The sequence below is a fragment of the Lutjanus erythropterus genome, chromosome 18 (genome assembly GCF_056507025.1).
Source record: "Lutjanus erythropterus isolate fLutEry1 chromosome 18, fLutEry1.hap2, whole genome shotgun sequence".
In the NCBI taxonomy this organism is placed as follows: domain Eukaryota; kingdom Metazoa; phylum Chordata; class Actinopteri; order Lutjaniformes; family Lutjanidae; genus Lutjanus; species Lutjanus erythropterus.
In genome coordinates, this window is record NC_139334.1 from 5,392,871 (window position 1) to 5,406,234 (window position 13,364).

At 40.8% G+C, this 13,364-nt stretch overlaps 1 protein-coding gene across 1 annotated transcript; it reads right to left on the minus strand.

Annotated features, from left to right (window-relative positions):
• Window positions 1-5,032: 5,032 nt before the first annotated feature.
• sertad4 (SERTA domain containing 4) lies at window positions 5,033-9,693 on the minus strand. Its single transcript, XM_084742524.1, has 3 exons — window positions 9,524-9,693; window positions 8,167-8,285; window positions 5,033-6,902 (listed from the first exon to the last, which is right to left on the minus strand). The coding sequence occupies exons 1-3, from the start codon at window positions 9,675-9,677 to the stop codon at window positions 6,009-6,011; spliced, it is 1,167 nt and encodes a 388-aa protein (XP_084598650.1). The 5' UTR covers window positions 9,678-9,693; the 3' UTR covers window positions 5,033-6,008.
• Window positions 9,694-13,364: the final 3,671 nt, after the last annotated feature.

Genomic DNA, 13,364 nt, shown 5'->3' on the forward strand with positions numbered 1-13,364 from the left:
GTGAGTGAAAACCAGTGAGCAGGTCCAAGTGTTGGACAAAAACTACAGGTAATCGACATTTAAAACAAGTATGAAAAACTCAAATACTTAGGTTAATGTAATGGATTAAATGGTTGAACTCGATAGCTAAAAGTGTTGCCTGAGATAGCTACAATAATGGATAAAGTTTAGGCTAAAACAGAGTCCAAAAAGTGATGGATAAGTGGTTGAAATACTTAGCTAAAAGTGATGGAATTAGTGGTTTTAAATTAGTTGGCGAACAGTAATGAAAAATGGCTAAAATTGTTTTCTAAATGTATTGGATAAATGGTTGAAATAGTTAGCTAAATTGATTTTAGCTCTGTTCTATTGATGCCTGTTGTGTTCTATTTGTGCTTTACTGTATGACCAATTGAGCTTTGGGGCAAAAACGAAGTTGAAGTTAAAAGGTAAAAGTAATGGATAAATGAGCAAAGCAGTTAGCCAAAAGTAATTGATAAATGGCTAAGATAGTTATTTAAAAGTAATGAATAAATGTTTAAAATACTTCACTAACAGTAACCGATAAAGGGTTAAATTAGTTGGCTGAAAGTAGCCAAATGAAAAAAAAATGGTTAAAATTGTTAACTAAATTGTTGTTAGCTGTGTTCTATTGATGCCTTTTGTGTTTTTGCTGTATAATCAAATCTGCTTTGGGGAAAAATGGTTTAAGTTAAAAGGATAAACGGCTAACATAGTTAGCTAAAGTCATGGATAAATGGTTACATGTTCTGCTTCTGCTAATCGAGCATAGATAATGCATACATACATTATAATACCTCAAATAATATCTCAAATGAATAGCAACTGCAGATCTATTTAAATGTCATCTTAAATTTGCATCTCAATATGGTGTCATAATGCTGCAATATAATAATGTTCCTATTACAATAAGTCCAATAGTAGTAAATGCAGTGAAATGAGAGATACAGAGGAATTTGGAGTAGGAGCAGAGAGATGGGGGCAGGCTGAGCGGCAGGATACACACACCCCTGCGGCAGAAGTGTCGTGAAAAGATGATCTTCCATCCTCACCTCGCAACAGAGCTGTCAAGATGTTCAGACCCGTGATTTAACCTCCCCACTTCACTCTGCTACATCCCACCGACACACACACACACACACGCAAACACATGCACACACACTGTACTACAATGGCTTAGCTGCGTTTAAGCAATCTGGAGCAGTGTCACACAAAACCTGCACAGTATTAGAAATAATCCAGTAATTAGAGTGCACATAGTGAACAGTAATGCTGGATCAAAGTAACATTTAAGTTAAGCACAGTGATGCCAGTGGATGACAGTGCTGTGTAAGTACACACCGCATTATAATGGCACATAGAATATCTTAAACAGTCACAATAAGAAGTCATCATGAGTGAGGAAGTGTCCCTGGCTTATCTCTGGTTTCTATGGGATACAGGTAGAGGGGTTGTGTGTGTGTGTGTGTGTGTGTGTGTGTGTGTGTGTGTGTGTGTGTGTGTGTGTGTGTGTGTGTTTTCTGCTACAACAAGTGAATATTGCAGGGACAATAGATATGACAGGGGGTGCGGGGAGGAGTGTGGAGGTGACTGCTCCGAGCGTAATGTCAAAAAGATTAACAAGAATTGAACGGCAAAGTGACACCTGAGAGACATTTGGCGAGTGCAATAAACTGTGGTACTGCACTCCACTGCACAGCAGACAGGACGGGAAGCAAGACAATAAACAGGGATTCACTGACTGACATTACACACACACACACGCACACACACACACACACACTTGTCATTGCACTGTGAACTACAAGGTTGTGATGTAAAGGAATAAAGGAGGAGGCAGGATTTTTTTTCAACATATCTTTTACTGATCTTTACACGTGTCACAGAACATCACATAAAATTATCAGAGCAGACCTGCTCTTTTGTTGTTTTTAATTACAGACAATGCAGTTACATGTTCTCGTCTCCGGAACAAATATTGCTTTGCCAGATTTTTTTTTCCCATCTTTAAAAAAAACAAAAAAAAAACACTGATAATTACTGGGTTTTATCATTTAGGGTTTAGAGAAGTGAAATCAAATAGGCTGGTACTCGTTAGTATTTGTACTTATCTAATTGTAGATGTGTCACTGATGCCAAAACAGTCTTAAGGGATGCAAACAGTTATTTTGTACACCAGAAAAAAGATAGGACAAGTGGCGAGGTGGGAATAATTCCTCCTAACAAACCAGCTGAGACCGACCAATTCTTGCACCTTAAGGTACATCACAAAAAAGACAACACGACTGGCTGAGTCTTTCCCTTTTTTAAACAACTTTGGTTTGGATTTGGGACCCTAATCTTCAGTGGCTCCATACGAGACACAGCAATGATCTAGAAACCACTGATCATGCCACCAGAAAAGACTCATAAGTGTAGATCAGAACTGCTTTTGTGTTGTATCCATCCATGAATATTTCTTTTAGTCAAACAGAAAATTTTTTGGACTGTCTTCACAAAAATGACATATACACTCGCCACTTTAGACCTTCAGGCAACACACACACAGGTGTGAATCAACACAGGCAGGTCATACTGGTTACTCACTTACTGGTTGAGTTAGATGAGAAAATACTGATATCACCGTCATGTCTGTGCAGCATATATGACACTACCATCAGTAGCTAGTTAGCCTAGCTTAGCATGAAGACTGAAAACAGGAGGAAATGGCTTGCCTGGCTTCATCCAACGGTAAAAACATCCGCCTACCAACACTTCTAAAACTCACTAATTGACTTCTTAATCCGTACAACACCTAAAGTGTTAAAATGACACATTGTGGATTTACTATTTCTTTGGCGGGACGCAACTTCCTGGTTGCCGAGCAACCAGTGGACACACCAGAGATATAACCTGTTAATTACTGAGCTTTATAAGTGCCAATTAGCAGATTTTTACCAGTTGCAACCCACCTTGTGAGTCTGTGTGATAGTAATCCTGGCAAAACGTGGTCCTGGAGACACCGACTAGCAGGAACTACGATGGACGTGGTTTTGAGTATTTTGCAAAGTGTTTATTTGTCTGTGGACAAATTTGGTCAACGCAACAGCATCACAACCAATTTGCAATTGCCATGATGATACACAATTACCTCCAACAAGGAGCTTATGTTTTCTGTGCTTTCTCTTTGTCTGTTTATTTGTCAGCAGCATTATGGGAAAACTACTGTCCCCATTTTCATGAAACCTGGTAGATGGGTGTAAAATGGGCCAAACAGGAAGTTGCTGCAACCTGAGTGTACAGCATGGCTGATCTTGTTTTCACTTTGAGTCTGTGTGAGTGTCATCACAGGACACTAACTGACACTGACTGTAGCAGGAACTACCACCGAAGTCGTTTTGAGTACTTTGCCAAGTATATATCTGTCTGTGGACAATTTTCGTCAATGCAACAACCAATTTTCAATTGCCATGATGATGCACTAATACCTATGTTTTGTTTTCTGTGCTGCTTCTTTGCCGGTTTGTCTATTCATCAGCAGCATTATGGAAAAACTACTGGCTGCATTTTCATGAAACTTGGCAGAAGGATGCAGAATTGGCCAAGGAAGTCTGCGCTCTTCAAGTTCCCTTCTACTTCGCCATCAAACAGGAATTTGTTGCAACTTGAGTGTACAGCATAGTTAGTATTCTTTTCATTGTGTGTGTCATCATGGCAAAATGTGGTCCTGGAGACACACACTGTCACAGAAGAGGTTTTGAGTATTTTGCCAGGTTTTTATACATATGTTGATGGATTTTAGTATCTGGGCAAGATGCAGTCATGGAACCTTACAGGTGTGTACTCGAGATCAAAATTAAGGTGGAATTCAAAGATGGGTGTCGTCTGACCCATGAGTACTGACTACCCATGGGGCGAAGACTTTGGTGTCAATATTCTTATCTAATGCTTGGCGAGAAAGCAAATAAGCACAACTGTGTATTTCCTAAAATGTCAAACAATTTCTTTAACGTCCTAACAGAGCAGACTAAAATAACTGGAGCTTTTTACACACAAAATTGCAGAAAATGGCATTTTATCTGTCTGCCCTGTTTGCTACACATGTAGATCTGGGGTGAGGCTGAGCAGAGGGACTGTTTTGGCAGTCAGCAGTATGATTCAAGTAATTTCATAATGTTGAACAGACATCAGCACTTTGTTGTTAGTATCAAAGTGCGAGATCCCTTTGATGTTTTTAGATTCAAACATGTTTTGGTCAAACTTCATCAATGGACAGACCAACGGAGCCATAACAAGACTTTCCTGGTTAAATCTGACTGATGAAAATGAGGTTGTGAACACACTTAGCTTTTCAAGGCTTTGAAAGTTGGCTTTCAGTTTGGGCATTATCAAGACAGGTAGCGCTAGAAAACATGCATTTTGAAGTAAAAACAAAGAGAACACATTTTGGGTGTAATAATTGATTTTGCTTTGTAATTTTCATAGACATTTGAAAGAATCCCTGCATTTAACTACATGCCTGTGTTCTGTTTTAGTCAAACGCAGTCACTTGGAATGCAAGATATCTACTTAGTAACAAGAACAATCACATTAACACACAATATACATGAATCTATAAAAACACTAAGGCACTTGAAATTGTGATTTAACATTTCCAATGTTTATGATTGTTGTCTCATAAAATAATTTGAAGAATACACATTGTGCCACCACTGCAGCACAGTCACTCGCCATTGCCTGAGACAGCGTCAGAATCAGCAGACACACATAACTGACCCAACCTGAGTCCCGCCCCTTTCTATGCTGAAGAGAAAAATACATTTTGAAGTTGGTTAAAAGATGTTGCTGAGAGACCTGTAAAAGCAACGTACTGTCATGTCTTTAGAAAGCAAATGTTAGCAACATGCTGGGCAACTAGCTTGTTAACGATTGATATAGATTAGCTAGCCAGTTGACTAGTGTTTTGCTAACATTAGCTGTCAGATGTAACTAGGGGTATAAATATTGATACCCTTGAGTATCATAATATTACATTTTGTGATACTGTATTGATTCTCAAACCACTGTATTGCAGTAACGTAATGCATGCAAAGATTTGTGGCAGTGGTTTATTTTGTGTTGTCTTAAAAGTTAACTCTTTAACTCAGATTTTATGTATTTGGTTGTGCGTTCTTTATACTATGTCAGACAGATTCTTGCGAATACACAGCCCTAGATGTAACTAGCACGCTAACGACTGATGTAAATACACTAGCTAGCTAGTTAATGTTTTGCTAACATTAGCTAACTTAAGATATAACTACACGTATAAGTCATTTTTACAGATCCCCCAGCAACATCTTTTAACCATCTTTAAAATTTGCACAAAGCATCTTAGTGCAGGAAACAGGAAAGGAGAAAGCTGACCGAGGTACCACTGGGTATCAAGGTTGCTCAACTGTTATTGGAGCACAGACTGAAAAGGGGCGGGACTTAGGAAGGGTCAAGTAGGTGCTACCCCATGTTTAATAAAAAGAACAGCTTAAAACTCAAGTTTTAAAATGCTACATCATATCTTGCAAACACACACACACATATACGCACAGAAGCACACACTCCCTTCATTTCATAGGTTTGTTTAGGGTCCTGAAATGAGACCGTTGCACCAATGTAAAGCCCCACTTGAGACCTTTAGTTTTGTGCTATGGGGCTTGAAAATGGTCTTGGAGACAGTGCAATAGCAAGCTTCATTTCACCAATGGGATTTAAGATCCCACCATATGTGACGTTAACCTTTATAATTGTGTTTCCAGCGCCAGCAGTGGCCACAAACTGTTCATCTGACCGTAACGCTAGCAATAGAGTTAAATGAGTTTGACTGTGTGCCACCCTGGAGTATACTGGAACATTAAAATAAAGCTGACTTGGCATTACTATAGTGTGCAGGTAGCTCACACCTTCATCAGCAATGAGGAGAAATAATCTTCAACTGATGACAGTTGTCGTCATCATTACATTTTCATTCTAACAGATGTAGAATAAAGTAATTTCTATTGTCTATGAGCCCTGCGGTGCCAGAAGCTGACCTTGTGGTGCTCCCTTTCTGTGGCACAAGAGTCCCACTGACAAGGTCTCACAACCTGCTCCTCTTCCTCCTCCTCCTCCTCTTCCTCCTCCTGCTCTCCCTCTTCCTCCTCCTCCACTACCCTATCTGTCATACAGCTGTCCTCCTCTGTCCTTGTGTGTGCATGACCCAGCAAGGTCCTAGTCCTACTTTTCTGGCTCAACTTGTCCTTAACAACATCAAGAGACGGCCCAGCTTGTCTTCTTTCATCATCTTCCTCTTCTTCCTCCTCTTCTTCTTCCCTTTCTTCTTCCTCTTCATTTTCCTCCTCTTCCTCAGCATCTTCATCCTCATCATCATGCTCCTCTACGGCCACTGTCAGCCCTAACTTACTATGGCTAGCTAACTGAAAAAAGGAGGAGGATTGTGGCGTGGAAGGGCAGGTAGAGAGTGCTGCATCATACATGGAGAACGGGAGGTGGAGGTAGTGTCCTGCAGCAGCTGCCGCTGCGTAGATGCAGCAGCATGTCTGGGCACAGTCAGGGCGGAGATCCCCTTGCCCTCCACGGACCATCCGGAAGCGCTTACGGAAGGGCGGTCCAGCCTGGGGCGCTAAGCAGATCCGGGTGGGGACTGTTCCATGGAGTGCTTGGTGAGCGGGATTGGTGCTAGGTGGAGGGACGCAAGGGCCAGTGGTGAATGCTGGGTTGGGTGGAAAGCACCAGTCAGTGCTCTGGAGCAAGATCTCAGCTCGTAAGCGCCGAAGGAGGTTGTTAACCAGGACGGAGCGTCGGAGAAAGGCCTCAGGATCGTCAATGAATCTCATCTTCTCCAGAGAGAGGCGCAGCACATGGGCACGCTCCTCCAGAACAGGTGCAACCTGAAGGACATTATCACATTAGATCTATATAACCTGATCCTTTGTTACTGTCTTATATTTTCTGCTCTTAAAGCAGATCATAAACAGATCTGATATGGCATATCACTTGTTTGCAGATGACATTCAGCTCTACTTTGCATTTAAATCCAGAGAAGCTCTTAAGTTATCTAGGCTCATTGCCTGTCTGAACGCCATTAGGGATTGGACGGGAGAAAATTATGTACAGAACAATGTGGATAAGACAGAGGTTCTGGTTGTTACTCCAGAAAAGGTAGCTCCCATGATCTTACAAAGTATAGGGCCAACTTCCTTTACTGCCCACTCCAGTCTGGGTAATTTAGGGGTAATATTTGATCAGTCTGCATCATTTGACACCCATGTCGAGCAGCGGACCAGGTCTTGTTTTGTTCACCTAAGAGACACTGGTAAACTGAGATCCATAGTTTCAATGGCTGAACTAGAAATGCTTGTACATGCCATCATCTCATCTTGCATTGACTACTGTAACCTGGGTAACCTGTACACACCAGGTCTGCATTTTATTTTTATTTTGTGACTCATGTCTATAAAAAACACTGTACAAATACATTTCTTGTTTCAAACTGCACACATACAAAAGATGATACAGGCGAATAAATCCCATTTTTAAGTGCAAGCTCTACTAAAACTACTATAATCATTACCCACCAACTCTGGCAACCCTTTATTCTAAAAACTCCTGATTTAGACTGATTAGAGATTTTGGACAACAGTTCCTTACGATGCTTTCATGCAGTAATGATTTAAGCCATTTTGAAAAGGCAAAATAACAGGCTTCGTGCACTGTATTTGCTGACAGCAAAAAGTTTTAAGTTCTCAATGTAGAATTTATAGTGTCCTCAGAAATTCCTACAATGGAACAAAGTATGTTTTAAAAGTATTTGTCCAAAGCATGATTGCTACTCTCGGCACTCCCACAATGCACTTTTATACGTAGAAAAATTAAAGCCATACAAAACTGTGTCTGTTGTGATGACGCAGAATTATGTGTCGGAAATAAGAAATGAAATGAGTGTCAGAAATCTCAAGCTCACCGCAGCACAAACCATGGAGAGTCTATCATATAGGGAATATTGACTGAACAGTGATTTTGGACACAGTTAAAGTTGTTCAAATGATGTCATAATGGTAAGTTATGCTCTACATACGTTTTTGAAGACTGAACTGGACGCAGTCTTGATACACTGTGTGCTGAAGGTGAGAATCTGAGTGTATAAATACTTACAGTCTGGCAGTACGTCCTGAAACTGAAGGGAGGCTCATCATCATCATCAACAAACTTCCTCTTGAAGTATGCAATCCTTGATACCGAGACATGATCAGGAACTCGTCTGCAGGGGGGTTCTGCAAACAGAGGAAACAGTATCATAAACCAACTTCACTGTTATATAATATTTGGACTGGAGAACATGGAAATAAACTCAAGTATCACAGTATTTTTGACCAAATACTTCAATAGCGATATTTATTGATATTATCAGAAAATTGTAGGGATAACTATTGGTGCTTCCAATATTAACTCAATGAGATTTTTCATAAATAATCATCAGTAATGTGATATATTGATGTGGATAAAGACAAATAATAGAACAACTACAACAGGCTATAAGTTCAGAAAATGACATAACTCTACTGTAACATGTTATATAACAATAATGCAACAACCTCATCATCAGGATAAACTAAACATTATTGTTTATTTTCATAATCTTGACCTGCAAAAAAGAGTGTTATTTTGAGGCCACAGCTCAATCAAATAAAGGTGAAAACTCGTATAATTTATTTGGAATCCGGAAAAATCTGTACAACTGCTATCTTCCAAAATGTGTATGATATATTTAATCTTATTTAAGTGTAATTAAAGCTTATCAACCACTAACCTTGATCATTAAACAGTTAAAAGCAAATAAGGACAGGATCTATAATGAGGACAGAGAAGTTCTGACATGTATGGCGGTGCTGGCCTGTGAATGACTTTAAAAACAAATAAAAGAACCTTTAAGTCAATCCTGTTTTTGACAAGTAGCCAGCACAGCATTAATACAGAAGTGAGCTGTACATGAGCCACTAGAAGAATACATTTAAATTTCAGTCGATTAAGTTGTCCACGTTAAGCTTAAGTTGAATCTTAGCCTCATAAGTACTCTACAACAACTGGAAGAACAAGTTTCTGTGCTCATTTGATCCTGAAATGACTGTTAAAAAAAGTGTCTTCATACTTCATACAATTAAATTAAGCTTTAAACTGTAATGAAAGCATGAGCACATACTGCTGACCTGCCACTGTGTTAATTCACTGATTGCTTTACACCATTAGCATCTTTTACATGCTAAACTAATCTTACGTTTTGACTGATGGAGTGCACCTTGCCTAGAAAACTAGATTTGACAGCAGGGCCGTGACAGAAACTGATAGATGATTTGGACAGATGGCTCTAATTTCCAGGTCTCAAAACCAAATGACTTAATAGTACATGTGGTGCAAAATCCTTGGTAACACTCTTCCAACAACTTTGTGGACTAGATTAAATCAAGCTTAAATAAATTAATGAACAAACATCTGTGCTCAGCGGCTGTAGTACCTTGTGTAAACTGCTCTTCAGAGCTGCACGGTGGGGCAGGGTTTGACAGGCAGGTCTTAGTGCAGCGCTCCGATTCCCATATGGGCTGGTATGTGGAGAGTGGAGGGTCTCCTTCTGGGTCCAGGAAAGGATTCATGGACAAAACTAGGGTCATCTCTCTCTCGGATTACTGTCTGGGAAAAATAGAATGAAAATCAGTATGATCAAACAAATAATGAATCTACTCAAACCTCTAATAAGTTGCATTACTAAACGTAAATACATAGACGTAGATAAATGAATGTGTAAAATAATGATACACTGGGGTGACACTAGTCTAATCGATGCATCCATGAATATTCTGTAATAATTCTATTAATATTACTTATCTTGATATCAGTTTGCAAACTATTTATGCACAGTAACACGCGTCATCTCCAAAAATCAGATAAGTATTCTGCATATGCTTTCCTAATGATGTGGTAAATGTTAACAAGATGTTTATCTATGATACTGGCAAACGCGTCGGTGTTTCTGTGGAGGAGTAACCAGCTTCTGTGCAAGCTGCATGACAAATCTGAGCGACAATAATGGTGAGCACTAAGAAATTGGCAGATGGCTGGCGACTCTGTGATATGCGTGGCACCGAAACAAGTGGGACACAGATGGAGAGATGACACCCACTCACACCATGAATTCCCTATTGATTAGTTGGTAGGAGAGTTAGCGAGATGTTTGACACCAATTTGTTCGGTGAAATGGATCCCGCACTTGGAATCGCGCTGGGAAGCTGTGTCAAACAGCATGATAATCAAGGATGAAAAGGAGAGGTGCACAGTGCCAGTGGGTCCAGTACATAAGGCAAACAACTTGGCAAAGCTCGTATTTGGTTTTACAATGCCAGTTCCAAAAAAGTTGGAACGGAATGCAACAATTCGCAAAAAGTGTTTAGGAACTGAGGACGCTAACTGTTGAAGTTTCAACAGTGAAATTCTTTCCCATTCCTGCTTGATATACACCTTCATGTGCAGAATGTGTCTTGTCATTGTCTTACTGAAAAAAGCAGGGACATCTCTGAAAAAGATGTCTGTATGGCAGCATATGTTGCTCCAAAACCTTTAAATGCCTTTCAGCACAGATATGACAGTTAGCCATGCCATGGGTACTAACACACTCCCATTGTGTCGGTCCATCTCAGATGTGCTTGGGCCTCAGAGAAGTTTATGAGTTTGAATATTCAACTGTATACAAGTCAAAAAAGTATTTTGCAAATCATTGCATTTTGTTTTGATTTGTTTTACAGAAAGTCCCAACCTTTTTTTTTTTATTTTTTTGGTTTGAACTAATGTTGATTTTTGTCAGTTTCCAAGTAATACAAACAATAATATGAAACCTTATCACCTTGTGTTAAATTCAAGTGATGCAGATATGAGGAAACATGAGGCCAGCACATTGCCTGGCAGTGAGCAGCACTAGCCTGCCAACAGAGCTTTTTTCAACATGAAAACAGAGCCCTACTGTGAAGACACTGAGGGGCCTGAGAGTCTGTCTGTGATTCTCTGAATCAGAGGAGAGAAACTGTATCGTCCTTTTGATCACAGTGAATGGCTGTCATTTGCTTCGCTGTTGATTCCTCCCCTTCATGCAGAATGCAAAGCCAGCTGTTTCGGACCTCCTTGTCACCACCTTTCCTCCTCAAAGCTTCTCCTGCCCCTCCTCTTCCTGCCCCCACATGAGCAGATATCATCGCCCACAACACATCTTGACAGACCAAACTGAGGCGACACCATCTCAGCCTCACCCCTGTTGGGTAGCTGATTAAAATGTCCGCTTCAATAAGCTCCCTGCTTTGCTTGGATGAACAGTTTTATTTCTGTGTGCTGCTTTTCTAGTGTTTGCTTTTAACTGACTAATCAGACACACCTAAAGCCAGTGAACATCACCTCAGGCACAGCTGCTCTTACCAAACACATCTACAAAGCCCCAGGGAGTAATGGATTACATACAACAGCATTACATTTTATATCTTTCAAGGGTACAGTGGACATGCTTTAATATCAACAGTCAGCTGCAACAGTTCAGTGCAACGCCTGTGTCGCTGCAAATGCTGCACCAATCCAATTTTATGCTCCAAATTATCCTCACTCATGAACAAGATCCCCCTGTGAACTGCCACTTTATCCTGGTGGAGGGGATCCCTCTGCAGTATATGTAAAGTTTAATGGTAAATCGCAATATATAAATAATAATGTATCGCTATATATAGTTGGGATTGCTTCCACACACAGTAATTTCTAGGTAGGGGCTTAACTCAGCACCTTATGAGGCATACAGTCCTCTCAAGTCCCCATCTAATCACCACTGTGTTTGAGTTTTCCCCACATGATGCACTTTTCAGGTCAAGTATTGTAGCCAGCTGAATTAATTTCTCAAATGGAAATATACTATTTTGGGGGGCCAGCGGGGTTTCTGAAGTTGCAGATACATGCAGATCTTTGGAGAAATTCAAATGTAACAGGACAAAGTCTACAGTTACGTTCGCTGCTCCGTGAAGCACTGCTGTACCTTATTGAGCCTAACCTCACAATGACAGTGCCAACATGCTCTTCTTTAGCAGCTTATGTTTGGATGGATGTCTACCACATGCCATGGCTATTCTTCTAATGGTTGTTGAGACATTTCACTGAAAGCTACAGATTTAAACCTCATTCCGGTACTTGAAGAAAAGTTATCAGATCATCAAACTCAGTAGGATTCATCCTCTTGGGTCCATTAATGTTTATGATAAAAATACTTGGCAATCCATCCAATAGTTGTTGCGATATTTCAGCCTGGACTAAAGTGGTTGACTAATAAAAATACATGTCAGACATCTGATGTCACAGTAATGCCGATGAAAAAACTGGAGGGAGAATCCAGCTGAAAGACATTAGGTTTTCTTCTCTCTGACAGTTTGAGCCAGCTGTACCAGTTTTGGTCACGATCCATCGTGTTACATTACGGATTATTCATATTTTATGACATGTTGTCAGAGTCAAACCACGCTGGTGTGAGCTGGATTCCACTGCTGAGGAGGCCTCCCCCACCAAGGACCACCAACTAGGGCCAATTATGTCACTGTTATTGAGCGCTAGTGCCATGGTTAATTAGCAGCTTTGGCCCTTCTCATTTCCCCCCTGAGCTGCTTTTTTACCCTTAGCTATTTTTCCTCTCCATCACCTCCCCTCGCTGCTGTTGTTGCTACGTTTGCTCGGGCACAAAGAAACAAGCATGCCATCACTCCCCCTGCCCTCTGTGGGGACCTCCGTCTCAACATCCCCCTCCCTCCCTCTTTTACCGTCTCTTTCATCCCCCAATCTCTCCCTCTCTCTTTCTCGCTGACATCCTTTCAACAGCGGTCACAGTTGACAGCTCTCTGAACCAGGGGGGCGAAGAAAAAGAAAAAAAAAAAAAAACAATGAGAATACCGACCGAGCAGCTTCCCTACATGTACAGCAATACTTCTTGTTCTTCAAAGAAAAGAAGCGGGGGGGATAGAGGGGGAGACAGTGTGAACAAGTGTGTGTGTGTGTCTGTGAAAGAGGAAGGGAGAAATGGAGGGTTGAGAAATAAAAACAAGGAACGAGGAGAGAAAAATCTCCTGGGGGGATATCATACCTCTCTTTCTCCCTTTCTCGGTTTCTGTCTGCATCTCGCAGGAATGTGAGAGTGATTGAGAGCGAGCGCCGGCTGCGCGTGTGTGTGATTGTGTTTAACAGGGTGTGTGTTTGAGGGGGAAAAAAAGAAAAAAACCTGCGAGCGTGCATAAAGTGCGAGTGTATGTGTGAGACACGGCTTCACCTCTGTTCAGTCTCCTCCGGCT